At 42.7% G+C, this 25,352-nt stretch overlaps 2 protein-coding genes across 8 annotated transcripts in view; one reads left to right on the top strand and one right to left on the bottom strand.

Moving 5' to 3' along the window:
• Positions 1-25,352, top strand: part of LOC133636326 (zinc finger protein 568-like) — a 448,159-nt gene that overhangs the window by 118,704 nt on the left and 304,103 nt on the right. Inside the window, exons 3-4 of one of the 4 annotated variants that reach the window (XM_062030236.1) lie at positions 13,376-13,591; positions 20,917-21,255. The exons of 1 other annotated variant lie outside the window; for it this stretch is intronic. In XM_062030236.1, the coding sequence (XP_061886220.1) occupies positions 13,376-13,591; positions 20,917-21,255 (555 nt within the window). Of the gene's footprint in view, positions 1-13,375; positions 13,622-20,916; positions 21,256-25,352 lie in introns of all 4 variants that reach the window. 2 more of the 4 variants (XM_062030235.1, XM_062030234.1) reach the window with 2 other exon arrangements.
• The window catches only part of LOC133636336 (gastrula zinc finger protein XlCGF57.1-like), a 297,128-nt gene that overhangs the window by 150,700 nt on the left and 121,076 nt on the right, over positions 1-25,352 (bottom strand). The window lies entirely within an intron of this gene.

Raw genomic sequence — 25,352 nt, 5'->3', positions numbered from 1 at the left:
GTCTCTTCCACTATCCCTTAGCCCCGGATTTCCAATCAAGAATCTTTGACAGTCAGTTTTTCCAGGGATCTTCATTTGCTTCAGAAAGTCCTTGAAATGATGTTCAACAGCTTGTCTCTTGGTCTTTGACAAAGGTCTTCTGGGTTTCGCTATAAATAAATTGAGAAAGTAATTAATGGATAAAAGCAAATGACAACTATTAATTCTTGTCATTCTCTAGATAAGAATATTATCTCCATGGAACACCATGATAGTTTGTTAACAAGTTAACAAAATATCAAGGTATTCCATGGAGATAATATTCTTTAGTCAACTAAATAACGCACCCATTGGACTTGATTTTTTAATGTCTCCAATTGCTTGTCTTGAGGTAGCAGCCAATTGATCAGAATGTCCATCCTTTCCTGAAAAAGTAAAAAAAAAAAAAATTAAAGTCATTTAATAATTTAGAGTCACAATATAACACAATATAGTGTCTATATGTATTAATATAACTGCATGAGGTGGAAAATCTTGCCTTCTTGACTTGTTGTGGCAGTCTGTTCAGATTGGACATCCTCTGCATCCAAGTCGCTGAACTCCTCTTCAGCTGCATTTAAACGTTCCCTATGGACCTCAATATCATGACCCATGAATGTTGCTAGTTGGTCAAGTTCGTGAGCTTGAAGGTTCAGGAGCTGTGACACTGTCGCTACATGCTTGCGTAGTTTTGTTGATGTGATGTTTTCTGGATGTTGAGCTCCACAGCTTTCGGACTATCGCTTTAAGCTGTCACATCCACGAATGTTCTCCAGAGATCCAAAATATGGGCGGGCAAAAATGTAAGGGTTGCTTGGGGAAATTCCAACCTCATCTCTTGTTTTTATCAGAAGTTCCACAGACTCTTGTACGTTTGTTGTAAACAGCACTGGTACCTTGCGGCCTCTTTTCCCCCGGATTTCCACCTTGATGAGATTCTGACACAATGTCTTCTCAAATTGTGACAGGCTCTTCAGAATTTCATCTTGCATACTGCTTTTGTTTCTCAGCAGGTATGTCTGTACTTCCATCCTTGAAACTTCTCCTTCGCGACGTCGATTAAATAAAATCAGCTGTGTCAGGGTGACTTGCGAGAGCTCACTCCATGACGTTTTTGATGGATGGTCAATGAGAGCCTTTTTGTTCAACTCTTCAAGGGTTTTAAATGATCCTGGAGCTTATTGATGTCTTCTGATAGAGGCAACGTTTGGGGGCTGTTCCATTTCTTCTGGTACAGGGTTTTCAGTGCGTTGGATGACACATGTGTTGTCCATTCTAGTTCAATTAAATTGATGAACTGTTCCGCCCTTCCCTTTAAGGCATTGTCCTCTTGACGCAGAGCCTCTCCTTGCACAATATGCGACACCTTCACAAGGGAGTGGCGCAGTTTCAGTGCTGTTGAGGGAACTGAGAATCTGTTTGTTAAGGCATCAAACCCAGTCATATTTTTACAGCCTCAAGTACTGTGTTGAACTTTCCTGGGTTGATCAAGTCCTTCAAAAGGATAACGTCTTTGTCAATTTTTCGAGCCGACAAAACAAATCTGGCAAGTTCCCTCATCTTGTTCCTGATGTCTGCCCGATGACGTCGAACTTCTCCATTTTTGAGGAACATTCTTTCTCCCAGTGAAAGAATCAGGTCATCAGATTTCACCACTTGTGTAACAATGTCATATGTCATGTCCTGAAGAATTTCTTTGAGTCCGGTAGAAATTGTTGTGTCCAAGGGCAACATCAGGGAAGAACTTGCCTGAACTTTTCTTTTCACCACCCACACAGCAGAAGACTGCTATACGGATCCGCCTTCAAGTCGCCCAACCCGCGTTACTGTCACATTCGTTTTGGCTCCGCCTAGAGGATAGAGCTCCGCCTCTGAAAATTGTACGGTCAGACAGCTGATCCTGAGCGGACTCGTGTCTGATTCGCATACGCGGACGCGACAAACCAAACCGGCGCGCGCCGCCTAGTTATAGGCTCCGCCTACGCGCGCTGAGCCGACCAATGTCTGCACCCGCAGACGTGGACGCGCCTACTAGCATGTACGCGCATGAGCCAAGATCTCTGGACTTTCTTTGCTGGAACACGAACGTAAGTATAGATTTATTGATTTATTACTACATTCGCAGTAAAGATCAGCCTTTGTGTTTCCATCATCATTTATGTATGATTGTAATGACGTTGTTTGATATTAGGACTAGCAGTAAAACTTTATATTCCGTAAAAAAAAGGCTATTTTATTTCCAGCGCCGCCTCCCAGAATGCTTTGCATGGGGACGTGCGTCTGACGTCACGTATTCAGAAAATTCGAAATGGCTGCACGTGGGAGGTGAGGCCCGAGCGAAGAAAAGTGGAAAAGAGTGTTATTCTTCAAAAAACCCACACGACGACGGTCATTTTTTCGCCGTGCTACTGTAAAATTGTCTTTTATCTGTGTTTTGTGTTCCGGGGGACCCCGACTCCAGAATGTGAAAGTTTCCCGTGTGAAGCCGGTGAGTAAAAAGTTCAATACAGTTAACTTAGGCTATCTTTTGTTAGACGCCGTGAATGTTTGTAGGTTACATGCTACGATATTTCACATATTTCCAACTGCTTGAAACGAAAGCGTATTACTTTATTGTCAGTGTTGTTTAGGCCCAGGTCGCTAACGTTACTGCGTTAGTCAACAACGTAACGTTAACGGAGTGGAAACAGCCGTTCTTTGCCATTAATATGAGTGTGTATTATTTCTTTCTTTGTTCTTTAGTGGAGCTCGAGATCCTGTTTACTGTGTACTAGTTTTTTGTGACGCCATGTTGTTTTTGTTTCCATTACAAAAAAAAAGGTATGTCTATGTGTTTTTTGGCATAGTTAATTGTAGAAAAAAATATAAAATGAGGTGATGTGAGTGGGAAAAATTGCTGCACATATTAAGGATCCTTTTTCTTCATCTATATTTTTGTTATTTGCTGATGTATATATTTTATATGCTGTTTTTTATTTAATTAATTTATTAGAGACTATTTTATGCTTTATTTACCTTTTTTTATTATTATTATTTTATTTACTATTATTATTTCCACATGTAAGCATAAATAATTGATCATATTAGTACATTGTTTGATTGCTTTCCTTAATGCATTCCATCATTTAATTCCACATACTGATATACTGAAGGTCTTAAGTTTGTACGTGCGTACAAATGTTTTAAATTACATTTCTCTCTAAGATTATTTATTTATATTCTGTTCAGCTCTACAGCTAATTTGAAACTCATGTTCATTTTAACATATTCAATTTTGGACAACTACAAAGACGCATTAAAAATAATGCAACAATATGGAAAGGGCTGCAACACCTCAGACCTGCAATCTGAGGCAGAGAACGAGGAGCTGCCAGAAAAAAGGAACAGGAAGCCAGTGTAAGTGTGTTACGTCTTGTTTTTGTCATGTTTCTACAGTAATAGGAAGGTTATTTCCGGTAGCATTCAAAAATAGACCAGAGATGCTTGTACTATATGTATATTTGGCAATTTTGGTATTGCAATAATCCTAATGATATGGTTACCCAACAGCCATCGTCTCGGGGACTCAGATGATAGCGAAGAAGACCCGGGAAATAGTGACCTCACATCTCTGGGGTTGGCAAGCCAATTGCACAGGCAGAGTAAGGAATAATCTCTTAACATCGAAAACAACCACATTAATATTAAAGATATGGTTAACATTCTTAGTGCTAAAGATATTCCCCTCTCCTTGTATCCCTTCTCCCAGCTCCACCGTCTCGCCGAGTGCCAGCAAGAGTCATGAGTACTTGTCAACTCGACTCCTCAACTGGAGATAACTTTATAGGTAAAGACTGATCTCTGAAATAATATCTCAGCATCCAGTAACCATGGTTAACAGATCACAACCATTTAATACCAATTTATCTCCATTAGCACCTCACCATGGGGAAGGACGCATTCATATTCCTTCACCAGCACCTGCATTAAACATGCAGAGAGTTACACAAGGTAGGGACTGATCTCTGAAATATTAGTGTATAGATAGGCCCCTTGGGTATTACCAGTCATGGTTAACTGATGGCTCTCTCACAATGCACACCTCACTAGGAACGGCAGTCCCTCCTCGACTCCCTCCACCCCCCTCACCAGCAGCCCTCAACATGTGGCAGACAGAGGAGCCTGGATCCAGCCTGGCCTACAGGCCAACATGGCGAGGGGGAAGAATGGCCAACATTTCCTGCTCTGGTGAGCAATAACTGACAAATACCGGATGGTCATTCTGTGCCACAAATTTTGGAAAAAATTCAAATTCACAAGCAATCACATATTTTCTTCAAAATTTGTCAAGAACTTTTGTCATTAACTAAGGTCAATAGCTAATGTCAGGATTATGAGTAATGAGGATAAACACTGAAACATGTTAATTTTATACTGCTGTTTGTCAACATCGCCTGAGGTAATCCACATCCTTAGCCTGCTGGAAACTATTAAGCACAACCAAGACCAGCTGATTGCGAAGGTAAACTTCTTAAGCCTTGAATAGGTCAATAATTCATAATGACATTGATTTTGATTCATTATTATTTTTTAAAGAAAGAAACAGCCTACATGGCAGCTTTGTGTGATTAGAGTAAACATTGCTACATTTTCTTGTTACATTTCACCTGCTTGCTCTTTAAATACCACTTTTAATGTTTTTTATTTATTTCGATCATATTTTTTAAAAATGTGCCCTGGGGCCGTTAAAAAATGACCTGCAGGCCGCAAATGGCCCCCGGGCCGCACTTTGGACACCCCTGGCCTACACCAATACAAACATAGAATGATAGTACAAATATAATAAGAAAACAATGTCAACCTCCCAAAGTTGGGTTATGGATATTTATTTATGCCCCCCACCCCCAACCCCCCGCCGCCGTCATCCAACAGAGCCAAACAAGTACTCTGATCAAGGAACCAAATAACCATATTGTTTAAACATTTTGGATGTCTTGCACACCTATACCCTGATCACAAATTCATAGTTTACGCACCTTATTTTAACCACCTCCAGTAACTTTAAGTCATGTTATTTTTTTCAAATGTAATCTCCTTAATACCTATCACATATTTTGTATTGTGTAAGCATACTTGGCTTTGGATGCTACATACCATAAACATAAACGTATCTGTCTTGTAATCTTGTTTGATTACAGGTGCTGTGAGTAAAAATGTGTTGACAAGGTCAGCCACGGACGCTGAGGTCACCAAACACGCCATCAGGTGGTTCAACTTGGCGGGGGATCGGGCAACGAGGAGACGAGTCCCGCTTCCACCTCCTCGGGAGGAATAGAGATGTATATGTATAAATAAACAACCTTTTATTGGACTTCTTGTCATTCACCAGTTATTCATTTTCTGATATGTTAGCTGTGCATGGAGCAGCGTTTCCTTGAAGTTGTAAATACGTATATTTACTTTTTAAATATATATTATATATTTACTTTATAGAGTGAATTGACCATTTTCTGTTTCTGCCTATTGACTATATTGTTAGTTTAAAAATACAAGGCAATGCATATGTAAGCCTATATTGCTATAGTAGGGCTTAGTGAATTTTTTAGTTTCCTATTTTATCCTACAGCAAGAACAGAAGGGATTTTGAAAATAAGATAAAGGGGTCCAAAACGGCCAGATGAGCCAGGGTTTTTATGAGTCCGTTGCTGGTCCGCGGCGGGAGGTTAGGCTTTGATCTTGGGTGCGGAGTGGATGCAGCGCGCCGTCGCGGCGCATCCGCCGGGGAAATAAGGCTTTGATCATGGGTGCGGAGCGCATTCAGCGCGCCGCCACGGCGGATCCGCTACCTGCCGCCGTGGCGGATACGTTCCTGAGTGCAAATGGACGCCGATGCTGGTCCGTTTCGCGGTTCCGTTCCGGAAAGCGTGATACCTGCGCGGGGGATCCGCCGCGGAGTGTTTTTGCTGTGTGGGTACCAGCATCACTGGATGTGCCCCAGTATCAGGGGCGGACTAATCCACAGTCCTAGGAGAACTTTATTCAAAGTATTAGAACAAGACTGCAGTTCCTGTGAGGAGCCAGGTCACATGTATACTTCCATTTGATGTCATCGACCCTTGTCTGAAAGTTGGACCTTGTCAATTGCTGAATGTCATCATATCAAATAGGACACAGATGGTGCTATATCTCTCTTACACAGTGTCAGTCACTTTACAATTTAGGGCCCTGTTGCTCACCAAAATACTGACTTAATGGACCGCAATGGAAACAAGCCTTTTGGCTGTTTGTGCCATCCATTTGCCTTTTTAAAGCATTACATGGATTCCATTCTTTAAGATGTCAATAAACTTCTCAATCAATCAATCAATCAACCCCCCCACTTGGCCGTCAGTGTCCTGTCCGTTACAACTTCTTCACAACTCCCCAAGATAGGAGACACTTGGGAAGTGGACCCCAGGGGCTGGCGTATGTATGTTTATGTGGTGTTTTATGAGCCCTCACATTCAGTGGATGGGACATTGTTTACCAGAGACTGGCTGGGTGAGGACACACAAGGCCCACGCAAAACAGGAACAACATTCTTTCTACAAAACACCAATTCTGAAGTGAATTAATTAACTCATATTATGTTTTGCTTATGGTGAAGGTTTATATTCATCTTGGAGAAAGCCAACGACCAAGTTGAAGTAAATAGTAGTATTTCAGTTTGAGCACATAATAAGATAAGACCCCTTAGTTTGACATTCACAGGTGGGCTGGATCACTCCTCATAGGGAAGAGGCCCTAATTTGGACTTCGGAATACAAATTACCAGAGGTGTGGACTCAAGTCACATGACTTGGACTTGAGTCAGACTCGAGTCATGAATTTGATAACTTTAGACTCGACTTGACAAAATGTAAAGAGACTTGCAACTCGACTTAGACTTTAAAGGCCTACTGGAATGAATTGTTTTTATTTAAACGGGGATAGCAGATCCATTCTATGTGTCATACTTGATCATTTCGCGATATTGCCATATTTTTGCTGAAAGGATTTAGTAGAGAACATTGACGATAAAGTTCGCAACTTTTGGTCGCTGATAAAAAAGCCTTGCCTGTACCGGAAGTAGCGTGACGTCACAGGTTGAAGGGCTCCTCACATCTGCACATTGTTTACACCAGCAGCGAGAGAGATTCGGACCGAGAAAGCTACGATTACCCCATTAATTTGAGCGAGGATGAAAGATTCATGGATGAGGAACGTAAGAGTGAAGGATTAGAGTGCAGTGCAGGACGTATCTTTTTTCGCTCTGACCGTAACTTAGGTACAAGCTGGCTCATTGGATTCCACACTCTCTCCTTTTTCCATTGTGGATCACAGATTTGTATTTTAAACCACCTCGGATACTATATCCTCTTGAAAATGAGAGTCGAGAACGCGAAATGGACATTCACAGTGACTTTTATCTCCACAACAATACATCGGTGAAGCACTTTAGCTACAGAGCTAACGTGATAGCATCGTGCTTAACTGCAGATAGAAACAGAAGAAATAAGCCCCTGACTGGAAGGATAGACAGAAGATCAACAATACTACTATCAGGAGACACCGAACCAAACACTGGACCTGTAACCACACAGTTAATGCTGTCCAGCTTGGCGAAGCCTAGCAATGCTGTTGCTAACGACGCCATTGAAGCTAACTTAGCTACGGGACCTCGACAGAGCTATGCTAAAAACATTAGCCCTCCACCTACGCCAGCCCTCATCTGCTCATCACCACCCCTGCTCACCTGCGTTCCAGCGATCGACGGTGCGACGGAGGACTTCAGATCATCGGTGCGATCGGCGGCTAGCGTCGGATAGCGCGTCTGCTATCCAACTCAAAGTCCTCCTGGTTGTGTTGCTGTAGCCAGCCGCTAATACACCGATCCCACCTACAGCTTTCTTCTTTGCAGTCTCCATTGTTCATTAAACAAATTGCAAAAGATTCACCAACACAGATGTCCAGAATACTGTGGAATTATGTGGTGAAAACAGATGACTTAAGCTGGCCACTGTGCTATTCCAAAATGTCTGCTTCAACCCTTGACGTCGCGCGCAAACGTCATCATACCGAGACGTTTTCAGCCGGATATTTCCTGTGAAGTGTAAAATGTCACTTTATAAGTTAACCCTGCCGTATTGGCATGTGTTGCAATGTTAAGTTTTCATCATTCATATATAAACTATCAGACTGCGTAGTGGGTTTCAGTAGCCCTTTAACATCAATGACTTGTGACTTCACTTGGACTTGAGCCTTTTGACTTGACAAGACTTGCTACGTTCCCCAAAACCCAAAGATTAAAAAGTTATTCAGGAGCGCTCCGTATCTTTCATTGTGTACGTGTCTGTCTGTCAGTACAACATCCAATCAAATTACATCCACGTTATTTTCGTCCCACAGCATTCATCCACTCAAATTGCAGGACAACCAACGAAGAACAACTCTCAAACAACGCACCAGTGAGGAAAAATGATGCCAAAAATAGTTTCGTTCAGGTATTAAAACTACGAGGTGGTCAACAAAAAACGAATTCTAGTATGCAAAGCATGCGGTTTGAAGATTACAGACGGAGACGCAACAACTTCCAACTTCGCTGGACATTTGAAGTTGCACAAAGAAGGGTAAGTTTTGAATGTAAGCTAACGTTTATTGGCTAAGTAACGTGACTTTTATTTGCTGTGTAGTTAAATGAGTGAGGCTGTAAACTCACTGCTAACGTTATAACCATAGACATCTTATAAGTAGACGCAGCATGGAGGCCTACTGCCTACTGGCACTGACGAGACGGGGGGCCGCCATCTTGGAGTGGTGATCCGCTCCACTCAGTGCAATTCATTTGGCAGGAGCAATGAACTGTCAGCGCATTTAATTCATCTTACCTCACTGAATACCACTGATTTTCACACACTTTTTTGTCATACGTGTAGCTATGATAAAGGACACATGTTTTATTATTCATAGTTAGCTTAACAGTAATATAATATTCTTCTATGCTATAAGTGACCAAACCTCCCAGATTAAAACTGGGAATATAATCTCAGAGAAGGGGGAAAAAAACGGTCAGCTATTTTTAAATTGAAGAAACAATATGATGAGGTTATATATACATGCTACATAAACAATGTATGAATACATTAGATATCTATATATCTTATAGACTGTATCTGTTGCTGCAGCAGCAGAGAGTTTATTCTGTCTTGACACTTTGTATTGATATTTTTATTACATTCTTCCCTTAAATGATCATGTTTACACTGATTGTTTTATATGTATTTTTGATGTATGTCGCTTTGGATAAAAGCGTCTGCCAAATACTTCAACATAAACATATAAAAACACCTGAAAGTCTTTATATCAAATACTTCAACATAAACATATACAAACACCTGAAAGTCTTTATATCAGCTAAAACCACCAATCTGTTTCACTGGATTCAGAATAAAAGCAAATTCTGTCTTACCCAACAATGTTAGTATTTGAATATTGTTACTTGAAGACTTATTCCTGGTTACAATTATACTGTTAAGAAAGTATTGTCTTTCATTTTGCCTAAAATGAGAATGCATCATAATCAGTGGCGGATGGTGAATTTAGTTTTAGGTGGGGCTGAAAGTTTGTAAAGCAAACCCCTGTATGGGGGTTATCCTCCCCCAGAAGATTTCTTTGTGATTTTCACATACAAATATTGAAGATCTTTGCTCCTTCTCAACTCTGTGGTAATATTCTTTTCACAAAATACCACCAATAGTACGTTAATGTTAAATCTTACTTGTGACAAGTAATCCCCCGATTCCTATTGTCAACAGTCCGCTCATTTGAGCAGGAAAACGCTGAACAACATTTTTGTTTTCTACCTGTCAACTGTCACTTTAGCATCTTTGTTTTCTACCTGTCAACTGTCAGTTTAGCATCTTTGTTTTCTACCTGTCAACTGTCAGTTTAGCATCTTTGTTTTCTACCTGTCAACTGTCACTTTAGCATCTTTGTTTTCTACCTGTCAACTGTCAGTTTAGCATCTTTGTTTTCTACCTGTCAACTGTCAGTTTAGCATCTTTGTTTTCTACCTGTCAACTGTCAGTTTAGCATCTTTGTTTTCTACCTGTCAACTGTCAGTTTAGCATCTTTGTTTTCTACCTGTCAACTGTCAGTTTAGCATCTTTGTTTTCTACCTGTCAACTGTCAGTTTAGCATCTTTGTTTTCTACTTGTCAACTGTCAGTTTAGCATCTTTGTTTTCTACCTGTCAACTGTCAGTTTAGCATCTTTGTTTTCTACCTGTCAACTGTCAGTTTAGCATCTTTGTTTTCTACCTGTCAACTGTCAGTTTAGCATCTTTGTTTTCTACCTGTCAACTGTCAGTTTAGCATCTTTGTTTTCTACCTGTCAACTGTCAGTTTAGCATCTTTGTTTTCTACCTGTCAACTGTCAGTTTAGCATTTTTGTTTTCTACCTGTCAACTGTCAGTTTAGCATCTTTGTTTTCTACCTGTCAACTGTCAGTTTAGCATCTTTGTTTTCTACCTGTCAACTGTCAGTTTAGCATCTTTGTTTTCTACCTGTCAACTGTCAGTTTATCATCTTTGTTTTCTACCTGTCAACTGTCAGTTTAGCATCTTTGTTTTCTACCTGTCAACTGTCAGTTTAGGCTGCTCGCTGGCTCTTCATCACCACTTCAAGATGGCGGCCCAATTTCTTGCGTCACAGCAGCCAATGCTTCGTCTACTTATAAGATGTCTATGGGGGCGACAGCTGGTTGTACTTGTTTCTCTCGCGAGATCTGGAAAACAGCTGGTTTTACTTGTTTCTCTCGCGAGATCTGGAAAAGAGCTGGTTACTTGTTTCTCTCGCGAGATCTGACAAGACTGCGCGCGAAGCAAACACGGCGAGGATAAGGCAAGATGGCGTCTGCCGGTGAAGACGTTATTGCAGTCGTCACAGTTCAGTGTTCTTAATCTGTGCGTCCATGCACACATATATGTCCTTTATTACATTCTATTAAAGAGAGTAATAATAACTGTTTGTATATTAGTCTGAGCGCACTTTGATGCTTCTCGATCTAGCGTTGCTTGCTAGTTAGCTTAGCTTGTTAGCTGCTAACAAAGAAGTGATGAAAACACATCGCTAAGCAGAGATCAAGTGTGAGTGTAAAGTGTTGTGATTGTGTGAAAATGTGCGAAAGAACCATAGCAGAGTACGAGGAGGAACTTTGTCCAACAAAAGAGGAGAAGGAGCGACAACATCAAGTTGTGTTACACACAACAGGTTTGTTTACTTCTTACTCTCACATCTTTACTAACTTTATATTTATTATTAACACTATTCTTCAATAGATTGTCTATAGGAAGATTAATTGGATGATGCACTGATTGTTTTATGTTGTTCATAAAAACCAGACAATATTTATGAGAGGTTGATGTTCCTCTCAGTGTGTAACAATGTGTATCAACATGTTTACACAAAACTCACACAGTCACCGGGGGAATATTCCAGAGAGCAGGTTAAGTGCAAACTCCTGAGTATGTAAAGCTCGAGAGTTTTACTTCCAAATATAGAGAGGTAGGACAAAGTCAGAGTCAGTTACCATGGTAACTGGCGCTGTAAACCTAGCCTGCTAGCTGGCAGGTTTGACAAGTTATTTATGTGTGTAAAAGCTATACTGACCTGTTATTTCCTTCATATTGGTGCAGCCATTAACCTACTACAGGGGTCGGCAACCTTTACCACTCAAAGAGCCATTTTGACCTGTTCCACAATTTAAAGACAACAATGGGAGCCACAAAACTCTTTTGAAATTTAAAATGAAATAACACTCCATACAAAGTTTTTTTTTGCTTTGTGCTATGTATAAACCAGACACACGGCCCCCACCTTAATATGAAAATTGAATGTTAGTGCGGCCCGCAAGTTTTATATGAATGGCGCTTGACAGCGTCATACTTGCCAACCCTACCGATTTTTCCGGGAGACTCCCGAATTTCAGGGTAACTATTCTCACAAATGTCTGCTGATTTTCACCCAAACAACAGTAATAAGGGCGTGCCGGGATGGCACTGCCTTTAGCGCCCTCTACAACCTGTACAAACAGCGTGCCAGGCCAGTTACATGTTGTATGCGGCTTCTGCAGACACACATGAGTGACTGCAAGGCATACTTGGTCAACAGCCATACAGGTCACACTGAGGGTGGACGTATAAACAACTTTAACACTCTTACTAATATGCACCACACTGTGAAACCACACCAAACAAGAATGACAAACACATTTTGGGAGAACATCCGCACCGTAACACAACATAAACACAACAGAAAAAATACCCAGAATCCCTTGCATCCCTAACTCTTCCGGGCTACATTGTATACCCCCGCTACCACCAAACCCCGCCCCCCAACCCTGCCCCCCCACACATAACCCCCTTCCCCTCTCCGTGCGTTGGTTGTGGTGGGCGGGGTTTGGTGGTAGCGGGGGTGAATAATGTAGCCCGGAAGAGTTAGGGCTGCATGGGATTCTGGGTATTTGTTCTGTTGTGTTTATGTTGTGGTACAGTGCAGATGTTCTCCCGAAATGTGTTTGTCATTGTTGTTTGGTGTGGGTTCACAGTGTGGCGCATATTAATAAGAGTGTTAAAGTTGTTTATACAGCCACCCTCAGTGTGACCTGTATGGCTGTTGACCAAGTAGGCCTTGCAGTCACTTACGTGTGTAAGCAGAGGCCGCATACTACATGTGACTGGGCCGGCACGCAGATAGTATGGTGAAAAAGCGGACGCGACGACAGGTTGTAGAGGACGCTAAAGGCAGTGCCATCACGGCACGCCCTCAATGTTGTTGTCCGGGTGAAAATCGGGGAATGTTTGCTCCGGGAGAGGCACTGAAATCCGGAAGTCTTGGCACTCAGCATCAAGGGTTGGAAGTAGGAGTTAAATCACCATAAAAGTTATTGCTGGGCGCAGCCACCGCTGCTGCTCACTGCTCCTCTCACCTCCCAGGGAGTGATCAATGGTGATGGGTCAAATGCAGGGAACAATCTGGCCACACCTAGTGTGTGTGTGACAAAAATTGGTACTTTGACTTTTTGATGTGGCAGTGATTGTGGAAAAAACAAAGCCTGATCTAAAGATGACATCTTGATCTCATACCATCTCAAACCAATTGGCCGTTCATTATTAAGTGAAATGTCTTAAATTCGTCTTTAACCAAGCAACACTATGTTTTATCCAGTTACTCGATTAATCAAAAACATTCCCAGTAGAACACTTGATTAATAAAATGTTCAATAGCCACAGCCCTATATTTCATGTACGATTTAATATTTAGCATGTAGGAGTTAAAATGTGTTTTGTTTGTGTCCTGTAGACATCCATCAGCTGATTGGACACCAAGAAGAATGTCTCCCTCATCTGCAGGGGGACAGTTTCACTTCAGAGGATCCACAGCCCTCACATTTTAAAGGGGACGAGGGGGATCCACACATGAAAGAGGAAGAGGAGGGAGAGTGTCCTGTAGGGCAGGAGGAGGATGATGTCATGACTGTTGTCTCTGTGAAGACTGAAGAGCATGAAGACAAAGCACGTGAGTCCTCACAGCTTCATCACAGTCCAAGTAAGCACAACATCCACATATCATCTAATACAATGTTTGTGACACATGTTCATCCGGGGGCCACATTTATGACTAAAGATGGAGATATACTTGCTTTTTAACACCACCATTTAAAAATGAATGCTCATCAATCATCAACAATGTAATTGCTGGGGTGTAACCATGTGACCTAGAGGCCGTCCTCCTTACCTAGCGTGGTCAAATGAAGGTAAACATTCAATATGGCTACTGTTTATTTACCTTTAGCAGCACATATGTCAGCATATTTCAAAGGTTTAGTGGTGAAGATTAGGGATGTATACTGTTGCGTTTGACCAGATGTTCCTCCAAGTGGGATGTAAAACGCTGGTCAGTCCCAAGTTCCTTAGATTGACACATAAACTGATCTCGAATATACACCAGGCACAGCATAGTTACCTTGTATTTTATTGTCAAATATTTGAGAATAGAGACCAGCCTCGAACAACACATACAAATGCGTAGCCCAAGTTGATCTGAAAACTTCCCGGAAAGCACTCTCCTCTTCAATATCTCCCCCCGCCCTCACTTGTCTCACCTCAAACACATGCTCATTGTCTCTTATCTTGAGTCGGCCTGGGAAGCACAGGAAGGAGGAATTCCTCCTCTCTGCCTTCTACTTCAAGGCCGGCCCAAGTGCGAGCACTTTGTCATGGGATGAAAAGAAAAGCAAAGAGTACAATATGGAACATTAGCTATATGTAATATGACTATGAAAATTAATAAGTAACACAAAATATGGATATATGAAGATATATATATATCTTTCAATACCAAGTACCATTTTTTTAGTACTGGTTCCTAATTATGTCGTCCATGAGGACCGTGAAGATTCTGGACTAATGACACAACTATTTGTATTTTTAATTCCAGCTGACTGACGTAACTATGACACGTTGTCACATTGAGTTCAGCTGCCGCTGCTACACATTAACATCAGCTTTGAATAATGACAAATAAGGAAGCAACAACACACAAAAGATTGATGTGTGTGTTATTGACAAGAAGATGACATAACTGCATTTCACCTTGCACTGCACACATAGTTGACTTCTTTAAGACTTCAAATAAACAGCTGTTGTTTTTTCTTTATTTCTTTTTTTTTCTTTATTTAACCAGGTACAAATCCCATTGAGATCAAATATCTCTTTTCCAAGGGAGACCTGGCCAAGAGGGCAGCAGCAAGGTTACATTAAAAACAGTAAACAACACATAAAACATGACATGTACAACATTAAAACTTGCTGACATAACACATGTGCATACAGACAAGGTAGACTGCAATCCTTTCACAGAAGCTTTAAACTCATTCAATGTAACAAGGGTTTGAAGTTGAATATTGGATTGTAGGTTATTCCAAGCCTTCGCTGCTGAAAACCTAAATGCTTTCTTGCCCAGTTCAGTTCTTACTTTGGGGACGACAAATTGCAGAACATTCATTGAAAGAAGATTGTGACTTCCTTGTTTCTTTGTTAAAAGACAAGACAGATAAGATGGGGTGATACCCAGAATGGTTTTGTAGATGAACACATACCAATGATTGAGGCGTCCAGCACATAAAGATGTCCAGTTAACCATTGAGTATAACACACAATGGTGAGAAAGTTAACCATTGAGTATAACACACAAGGGTGAGTAAGTTAACCATTGAGTAAAACACACAATGGTGAGTAAGTTGGTGATGAATCTCAGTGCACCGTGGTACACACTATCCAGCTTGTGGAGACAACCAGCAGTAGCATTCATGTACAACACATCTCCATAGTCAATAACGGGTAAAAAGGTTGTTTCCACCAATTTCTGTTTCACGGTAAAAGAAAAGCAAGACTTGTTTCTATAATAAATCCCAGTAAAAGTTTCAGTTTTTTTTTTACAACGTACTGGATGTGCTCCTTAAAACTCAAGTGGTCATCAATTAAAAATCCTAAATATTTAAAAGCAGATACTAACACAATTTGTTGCCCATTTCTTGTTCAAATGTTGTCACACAGTGCTGATCTTACAGTTTTTGATGTGGTAAAGAACATACACTTTGTTTTCTCTGCATTTAAAAGCAGTTGAAGATAGCAAAGTTGTTCTTGTACTCTGTCAAATGCATGTTGTAGATATTTAAAGGCCTCAGCAGGAGTGGGTGCTGTGCAGTATATGACAGTATCATCAGTGTAGGAATGGAAAGTTGAGTTCGGAATATTCTGTCCAAGATGATTAATTATTAATTAATAAAGGACCCAACACAGAACCTTGAGGGACACCCTTTTCCACTTGCAGTACGTCCGAGAAGGAACCTTCTATCTGAACAGCCTGAGTTCTACTTGTGAGGTCATTTGCAAACCATCCAACTGCTTGCTGAGAAAAAGCAATAGCTGAAAGACGTTTGATTAAAATGACATGATCAACAGGATCAATAGGTATGTGGGCTTGTATTAAGCCTCAGGGAGTTGAACGCCCCTGCCTTACATAGTTCCGGGTCACCCTTGGGCAAGGTGTAGTACCCGAATGCCCCCCCCATCAGGGTTACGATACCCCCTATGAACTACACTAAAAGAGGATGCGTTACCCGGCCCGGAGGAAGCCCGGGGACCTCCTCCGGAGCTAGGCCCGGAGGTAGGGCTCGTCAGCGAGCGCCTGGTGGCCGGGCTTGCCATGGAGCCCGGCCGGGCACAGCCCGAAGAAGCTACGTGGTCACACCATCTTCTCTGCCACGTGGGCCCACCACCCGCGGTCGGAACCAGTGGGGTCGGGTGCGCTGCCAAGTGGATGGCAGTGAAAGTGGAGGCTCCAGACGGACCAATTCGGGGCAGCAGAGGCTGACTTTCGGGACGTGGAACGTCTCTACGCTGGTGGGGAAGGAGCCTGAGCTGGTGCGAGAGGTGGAGCGCTACCGGTTGGATCTGGTGGGGCTTACCTCTACGCATAGCAAGGGCTCTGAAACCACACTCCTGGACAAGGGATGGACCTTGTTCACTTCTGGAGTTGCTCAGGGCGTGAGGGCACAGGCGGGTGTGGGGATACTCACGAGTCCCCGGCTGAGTGCCTGTACGTTGGAGTTCACCCCAGTGGACAAGAGGGTCGCCTCCCTTCGCCTTAGGGTTGGAGGGGGGAAAACTCTGACTGTTGTTTGTGCATACACACCAAACAGGAGTTCAGAGTATTCAGCCTTCTTGGATACCTTGCATGGGGTCCTGTATGGGGCGCCGGCAGGGGATTCCATAGTCTTGCTGGGGGACTTCAACGCGCACGTGGGCAATGACAGTGATACTTGGACTGGCGTGATTGGGAGGAACGGTCTCCCTGATCTGAACCTGAGTGGTGGATTGTTATTGGACTTCTGTGCTAGTCACGGACTTGCGATAACAAACACCTTGTTCAAGCATAAGGATGCTCATAGGTGTACCTGGTACCAGAGCACCCTAGGCCAAAGATCAATGATCGATTTTGTAATCGTATCAGCTGATCTGAGGCCGTATGTTTTGGACACTCGGGTGAAGAGAGGGGCTGAACTGTCAACTGATCACCATCTGGTGGTGAGTTGGGTTAGATGGCGGGGGAAACCTCTGGACAGACCTGGCAAACCCAAGCGTGTAGTGCGGGTGAACTGGGAACGTTTGGAGGAGTCCTCTGTCCGGAAGGACTTCAACTCCCACCTCCGGCGGGACTTCTCTGCCATCCCTGTGGAGGTTGGGGACATTGAACAGGAATGGGCAATGTTCAAAGCCTCTATTGCTAAAGCTGCAGCTGCGAGCTGTGGCCAGAAGGTCTTAGGTGCCTCAAGGGGCGGTAACCCTCGAACACCCTGGTGGACAGTGGTGGTCAGGGAAGCCGTCCGACTGAAGAAGGAGTCCTACCGGGGTATGTTATCCCAGGGGACTCCGGAGGCAGTTGCAAGGTACCGACGGGCCCGAAGGGCAGCGGCCGTGGCTGTGGACGAGGCTAAGCAGAGGGTGTGGGAGCAGTTCGGGGAATCCATGGAGAAGGACTATCGGGCGGCACCAAAGCTGTTCTGGAAGACCATACGGCACCTCAGGAGGGGGAAGCAGGGAACCAGCCAAGCTGTGTACGGCAAGGATGGGACTTTGCTGACTTCAAGTGAGGAAGTCGTAGGGCGTTGGAAAGAGCACTTTGAGGAACTCCTGAACCCAAATACATCAGACACACCCTCCCTGATAGGAGCAGGGCCTGAGGATGATGGGGGATCGACGTCGATCTCTCGGGGTGAAGTCACTGAGGTAGTTAGACAACTCCACAGTGGCAAAGCTCCGGGGGTTGACGAGATCCGTCCAGAAATGCTGAAGGCTCTGGGTGTTGATGGGCTGTCTTGGTTGATACGCCTTTTCAACATTGCGTGGAAGTCTGGGACAGTGCCGAGGGAGTGGCAGACTGGGGTGGTGGTTCCCCTTTTCAAAAAGGGGGACCAGAGGGTGTGTGCTAATTACAGGGGTATCACACTACTCAGCCTCCCTGGGAAAGTTTATGCCAAGGTACTGGAAAGGAGGGTCCGGCCGATAGTCGAACCTCAGATTCAAGAGGAGCAATGTGGATTCCGTCCTGGTCGTGGAACAACTGACCAACTCTTTACGCTTGCGGGGATCCTGGAGAGGGCCTGGGAGTATGCCTATCCAGTCTACATGTGTTTTGTGGATTTGGAGAAGGCGTATGACCGCGTCCCACGGGAGATCTTGTGGGAGGTGCTGAGGGAGTACGGAGTGAGGGGAACCCTGCTAAGGGCCATCCAATCTCTGTACAACCAAAGCGAGAGTTGTGTCCGGGTGCTAGGATGTAAGTCGGATCCGTTTCCAGTGGGGGTTGGTCTCCGCCAGGGCTGCGCTCTGTCACCTATCCTGTTTGTGATTTTCATGGACAGGATTTCTAGGCGGAGTCGTGGCCATGGCGGAGAGGGTATACGTCTCGGGGGGCTAAAGGTTGCGTCACTGCTGTTTGCAGATGATGTGGTCCTGATGGCACCTTCGGTTCGTGACCTTCAGCTCTCACTGGATCGGTTCGCAGCCGAGTGTTCAGCGGCTGGAATGAGGATCAGCATCTCCAAATCTGAGGCCATGGTTCTCAGCAGGAAACCGATGGTTTGTACAGTCCGGGTAGGGGACAGGACTCTGTCCCAGGTGGAGGAGTTTAAGTATCTCGGGGTCTTGTTCACGAGTGAGGGAAAGATGGAGAAGGAAATCAGCCGGAGAATCGGAGCAGCTGGGGCAGTATTGCAGTCTCTCTGCCGCACTGTTGTGACGAAACGGGAGCTGAGCCAGAAGGCAAAGCTCTCGGTCTACCGAGCTATCTACATTCCTACTCTCACCTATGGTCATGAAGTGTGGGTAATGACCGAAAGAATAAGATCGCGGATACAAGCGGCCGAAATGAGTTTCCTCAGAAGGGTGGCTGGCATCTCCCTTAGAGATAGGGTGAGAAGTGCAGTCACCCGAGAGAGACTCGGAGTAGAGCCGCTGCTCCTTCGCTTGGAAAGGAGCCAGCTTAGGTGGTTCGGGCATCTCGTGCGGATGCCTCACGAGCGTCTCCCTAGGGAGGTCCTCGTTGCACGTCCCACTGGGAGGAGGCCCCCCGGCAGGCCAAGGACCAGATGGGGGGATTACATCTCCTCTCTGGCCTGGGAACGCTTCGGGATTCCCCAGGAGGAAGTCGCAAATGTTGCTCTGGAGAGGGAAGTCTGGGGGTCTTTGCTGGAGCTGCTGTCCCCGTGACCCGATTCCGGATAAGCGGTTGAAGATGGATGGATGGATGGATGATCAACAGTATCAAATGCCTATGAAAAGTCAATAAAGAGGGACAGACAGCACTGCTTCTTGTCAAGAGCTTCAGTTACATCATTTATAAACTTCATAGCAGCAGTAACAGTACTGTGTTTTCTGCCAAAACCTGACTGAAAAGGTGACAGAATAAAATTGGTGTCCAAAAAGTATTTTATCTGTTCACTGATAAGGGATGGCAGCTTCGCCTCACCTGCCATCATGGAAAGAAAAAAAATTTAAAAAGAAAAAAAAAAAAATTAAATTGTTATATGTATTCAGTGATTATACTATCAGTGATTATACTATAAAGTTATTTTCCATTTAACTTCACCAGTTTTAGATTATTTTTATTCAAAATCGCTGAATTTTCACATTTGCCGTTCAAATACTGAGAAGAGACTTGCTGTGATCAGCAGCCAGTTGAGGCACGTCACTGCGTTGAGCCTCACCGTGGATTGCGCAATGACCGGCTAACTGCTGGCCTGCTGTGCAGTGAGATCGTATTGCTGTATGAATTATATTGTACATTTCCATAGTTTAGTTAGCTGAGGTATATAATGTACAGTGTATTTTGTCAACAACTGTATGTGTGTAACGTATTTCTTGTGCTGAGCAATCATAAAACGGCTGCGAAGATGCACTGGCTGAGGCTCGCAGTAATCCCGCCTCCTGGTGGATAATGCACCCCCTGACGGGAGTGTTATATCAACTAAAGCCCACACTTAAACTTTCCACGTGCAAGATTGAATCTATTTAAAAAAGTTATTTAATAAGAAGCCAAAAAGTGCAAAAACAATAATGTTCGTGTTGGAGGAGTTGTGAATGACTGCTGGGCCACAACATTAGGTACACCTGCAGACTGCAGCACATATTTCATATTTCAGTCATTCACAACTCCTCCAACACCAACATTATTGTTATAAACATTATAATTTTATGTAAAAAAACAACATTATGATTTTTACATTTTCAGAATGTGTTAGTTCTATTTTTAAACAAAGAAAAACATCTGCAGTTGTCTTTATTTTTAAGTTATCTTGCCGTGATTTTACCAGTCCGGCCAACTTGGAGTACATCTTCCTCCATGTGGCCACCTCATCTAAAATTAGTTTAAACACCCCTAGCCTAGATCTTCCTGCAAAAAGCAGATACGAGAAAAAAATATAATTATGAAACGGAATAGATCCCTAAAGATTTGTTGAGTAATATCAGGGATTATCTGTTGGTGGCGTTCCCAGACATGTGGAACTATCTTGAGTTCCAGACGTCATTCTACACCACAAATTATGGTTAAGTTTAGAGATAAAGTTTAGGTGTCATAGACCGTATACAGAATAAAATATTTACACACTTTATATCAGTGAGTGTAAAGTAAAGAATGCCTCAATCAATGCTGCTTTGTTTTGCTACACATTTTTAACACAACACACGAAAAAAAACAAATAATGTCATTGTGTTAACAGTGTCAGTCCAAAACTATTTTTATTCTCTCTTTATCTTATTTACTTATTTACCCAACAGACGTCCAGCAGCCCCTTCACATTAAAGAGGAAGAGGAGGATCCACAGCCCACCCACATTAAAAAGGAAGAGGAGGATCCACAGCCCACCCACATTAAAGATGAAGAGGATGATCCACAGCCCACCAACATTAAAGAGGAAGACGAGGATCCACAGCCCACCCACATTAAAGAGGAGGAGGAGGAGGATCCACAGCCCCCCCACATGAAAGAGGAGGGAGAGTGTGTTGTAGGGCAGGAGGAGGATGATGTCAGCAAGTTTCCACTGACTGTTGTCTCTGTGAAGACTGAAGAGCATGAAGACAAAGCACCTGAGTCCTCACAGCTTCATCACAGTCCAAGTAAGCACATATCATTTTATTCTCAATCCATCACAACTGGACTGTTCACTTTGTCTTAGAAGACTCATCCAAGTAGGCTTCATCACTTCATGCTCATACACTTCAAGTCTTAAATCTAATCATTGCAATTTAGAGGGGAACTGCACTTTTTGGGGGAATTTTTCTATCGTTCACAATCATTATAAAAGACATGAGGGTGAATATATTTAAAAAAAAATCACATTCTAGCTAGGGCTGGGCAATATGGCCTTTTATTAATATGTGGATATGTTTAGTCCATGTCACGATACACCATATATATGTGGATATGTTTAGTCCATGTCACGATACACCATATATATGTGGATATGTTTAGGCCATGTCACGATACACCATATATATATGGATATGTTTAGGCCATGTCACGATACACCATATATATGTGGATATGTTTAGGCCATGTCACGATACACCATATATATGTGGATATGTTTAGTCCATGTCACGATACACCATATATATGTGGATATGTTTAGTCCATGTCACGATACACCATATATATGTGGATATGTTTAGTCCATGTCACGATACACCATATATATGTGGATATGTTTAGTCCATGTCACGATACACCATATATATGTGGATTAGTTTAGTCCATGTCACGATACACCATATATATGTGGATATGTTTAGTCCATGTCAGGATACACCATATATATGTGGATATGTTTAGTCCATGTCACGATACACCATATATATGTGGATATGTTTAGGCCATGTCACGATACACCATATATATGTGGATATGTTTAGGCCATGTCACGATACACCATATATATGTGGATATGTTTAGTCCATGTCACGATACACCATATATATGTGGATACGTTTAGTCCATGTCACGATACACCATATATATGTGGATATGTTTAGGCCATGTCACCATACACCATATATATGTGGATATGTTTAGTCCATGTCACGATACACCATATATATGTGGATATGTTTAGGCCATGTCACGATACACCATATATACAGTGGGGCAAAAAAGTATTTAGTCAGCCACCGATTGTGCAAGTTCTCCCACTTAAAATGATGACAGAGGTCTGTAATTTTCATCATAGGTTCACTTCAACTGTAAGAGACAGAATGTGAAAAAAAATCCAGGAATTCACAATGTAGGAATTTTAAATAATTTATTTGTAAATTATGGTTATTATGAGAGGAGTTGTACAGTCTAATGTCATCCTAGTACCCCCCTCCCCCCCAGAGAGGAGTTGTACAGTCTGATGTCATCCGAGTACCCCCCCTGCCCCCCAGAGAGTCTAATGTCATCCTAGTACCCCCCCCCCCCCCTCTCTCTCCCAGAGAGGAGTTGTCCAGTCTAATGTCATCCTAGTTAAGGCTGCAGCTAACGATTATTTTTCTATCGATTAATCTATAGATTATTTTTTCGATTAATCTGTTAATCTATAAATTATTTTTTTCGATTAATCTATAGATTATTTTTCCTTTTACCGATTATTTTTTATTTTATTTTATTTAAAATGAAGATGAAAAAATAAAAGTAGGCCAGTTTTTTTAAAAGGCATGGCTTTTATTTACAAAAAAAAAGAAGTATGGCCACTCAGTCAACATTGACAACAACATGACAAAATATTCTGTAACAATGTAAACATTTAAAACTTTTAACATTTAACAAAATTAAAAGTCGCTTATTTGCTTTTTAATGTGCAAATATAAAAGTAAACATCCAGTGCAAATCTTAATATTCTGCAATAGTATAAGCATATCAAAAGTAAAAGTATTGCTTATTTTGCTTTAAAATGTGCAAAAATAAAGATAAACATCCAATACAAAAAGGTGCCAATCTAAATATTCTGGAGCGCTGTAAACATTAAGTATTGCTTTTAAAATGTGCAAAATAAACATCCAGTCCAACAGAGTACACAATAAGCAATTCTACTCATTCCAGTGAGTGACTAACAGTTGTAATGAAGAAAGGTTAGCATGTCTACATGCTCTGCTTCTTTTCTTGTTTACAATATTCCCAGCAGCTGAAAATAGGCGCTCAGAAGGGGTCGATGTGGCTGGAACTGAGAGCTAATTAGCCTTCACCTCAAGCCAGGACTGCGAGCGAGCTGAGCTGCAGTTGAAGGTTCTAGAAGGTCAACGGGCTCATAGTGATGTTACTAGTAGTTGACTGGGAGGTGTTTATTATCATTTGGGGAGAGTCCGCTGCCTGATGCACACCTGCTAAACACCTATCTGCTCCACGCTGAAGCGCTGACTACATGCGCTCTGAATACGCACTGCTGATTGGCTGATAATGCTTTGTGTGTACCAATCAGATGGTTGTGTGGGTGGGACAATGCTGCGTGCTGAGACAGAGGCAGAAGGAGCAAAGTAGCTTGTTAAGACTTTAGCAGCTAAAGTTAGCTTTAGCTTAGAAACTCGTTCGGTACACCCCCGTACCGAACCGAAAGCCCCGTACCGAAACGGTTCAATACAAAACACGTACCGTTATACCCCTAGCAGATACAAATGACACATTCATGTTTTTGTGTAATGATGACAACGTATGCTAACGCGGACGATTGACTAGTTGATGGTTTTCTTTTCAAATGTTCGTTCATAGCCGTTGTGCTGCTATGATAGGCCATTTCCGCTCGACACAGTGTGCATACAACAACATTATTAGGCCGTTTATTGAAATACTCCCACACTTTTGACGACTTTTGGCGTGCTTTTTCCCCCTCGCTCGCACCGTCTGCTTTGCACTACGCCATGACGGTAGTGTGACGTAAATATGCAACGCGTCGACGCACAAAGACGGCATCGACGTATTTACGTAACCGATGACGTCGACTATGTCGACGCGTCGTTTCAGCCTTAATCCTAGTACCCCCCTACCCCCCAGAGAGGAGTTGTACAGTCTAATGTGATCTTTGTACTCCCCCTCTCCCCAAAGAGTCTAATGTCATCCTAGTACCCCCCTCCCTCCCAGAGAGGAGTTGCACAGTCTAATGTCATCCTAGTACCCCCTTCCCCCCCAGAGAGGAGTTGTACAGTCTAATGTCATCCTAGTACCCCCCCTCCGTCCCAGAGAGGAGTTGTACAGTCTGTCATCCCAGTATCCTCCCTCCCTCCTAGAGAGTAGTTGTACAGTCTATTGTCATCCTAGTACCCCCCCTCCCTCCCAGAAAGGAGTTGTACAGTCTAATGTCATCCCAGTATCCCCCCTCCCTCCCAGAGAGTAGTTGTACAGTCTAATGTCATCCGAATACACCCCCCCCCCCGCCCCCCCCCCCCAGAGAGGAGTTGTACAGTCTAATGTCATCCTAGTACCCCCCTCCCCCCCAGAGAGGAGTTGTACAGTCTAATGTCATCCTAGTACCCCCCTCCCCCCCAGAGAGGAGTTGTACAGTCTAATGTCATCCTAGTAGCAGTTTGCTTCATCAGGAGGGTGAAGTCGCTCAACTTAAAGTGTTGGATTTAACTGTGTTGGATCATTGGCTGCTGGTGAGGGCATAGAAAATGGTTATTTTTCTACCAGTAGACAGCGTTTAAGATTGAGTGTTTCACTGCTAAATTAATAATATATTGGATATGGATTTGAAATATGTATCTAAAATAGCTGGTTAATTGGTTATGTATTTATGTATTTGCATATTGGGTTTTCTGCTGCATTTATCTATTGTGTTTCTGCTGTTAAATGTATTTTATATGTATCTTGGTGCATTTATGTTGAGACTATTTATTTCAAATCTGAATTAACTTAAAGGGAAAATATTAATCCATTTTCTTGCACTTGTTTAATTGTTAAGTGTTTGATAGCCTAATTAATAATTGTAAATTATGGGATTGATAATTGATTGATTTTTTACAGCATGTTAATCTTGTGGTGTTTTGTCCTTAAAGGTTTTTCACCTACTGAAGAAGCTAAAGGCTACTAAAGACAGCTAATGACAGCTAAAGAAACTAAAGTCTACTAACACTGCTAAAGACTGCTAAAAAGACTAAAGAAGAAAAAAGAAGCTGTTTCTTCGTTGGAAAAACTGTTGCAAACTAAAGGAAAATAAAAGGAAAAAAGTAACTCCGGTCTGGTCTTT

Source organism: Entelurus aequoreus, linkage group LG20, assembly GCF_033978785.1.
Source record: "Entelurus aequoreus isolate RoL-2023_Sb linkage group LG20, RoL_Eaeq_v1.1, whole genome shotgun sequence".
NCBI classification, from domain to species: Eukaryota; Metazoa; Chordata; class Actinopteri; order Syngnathiformes; family Syngnathidae; genus Entelurus; species Entelurus aequoreus.
The sequence above is the reverse complement of the archived record's forward strand: the minus strand, read 5'-3'. Positions and strand labels throughout refer to the sequence as shown.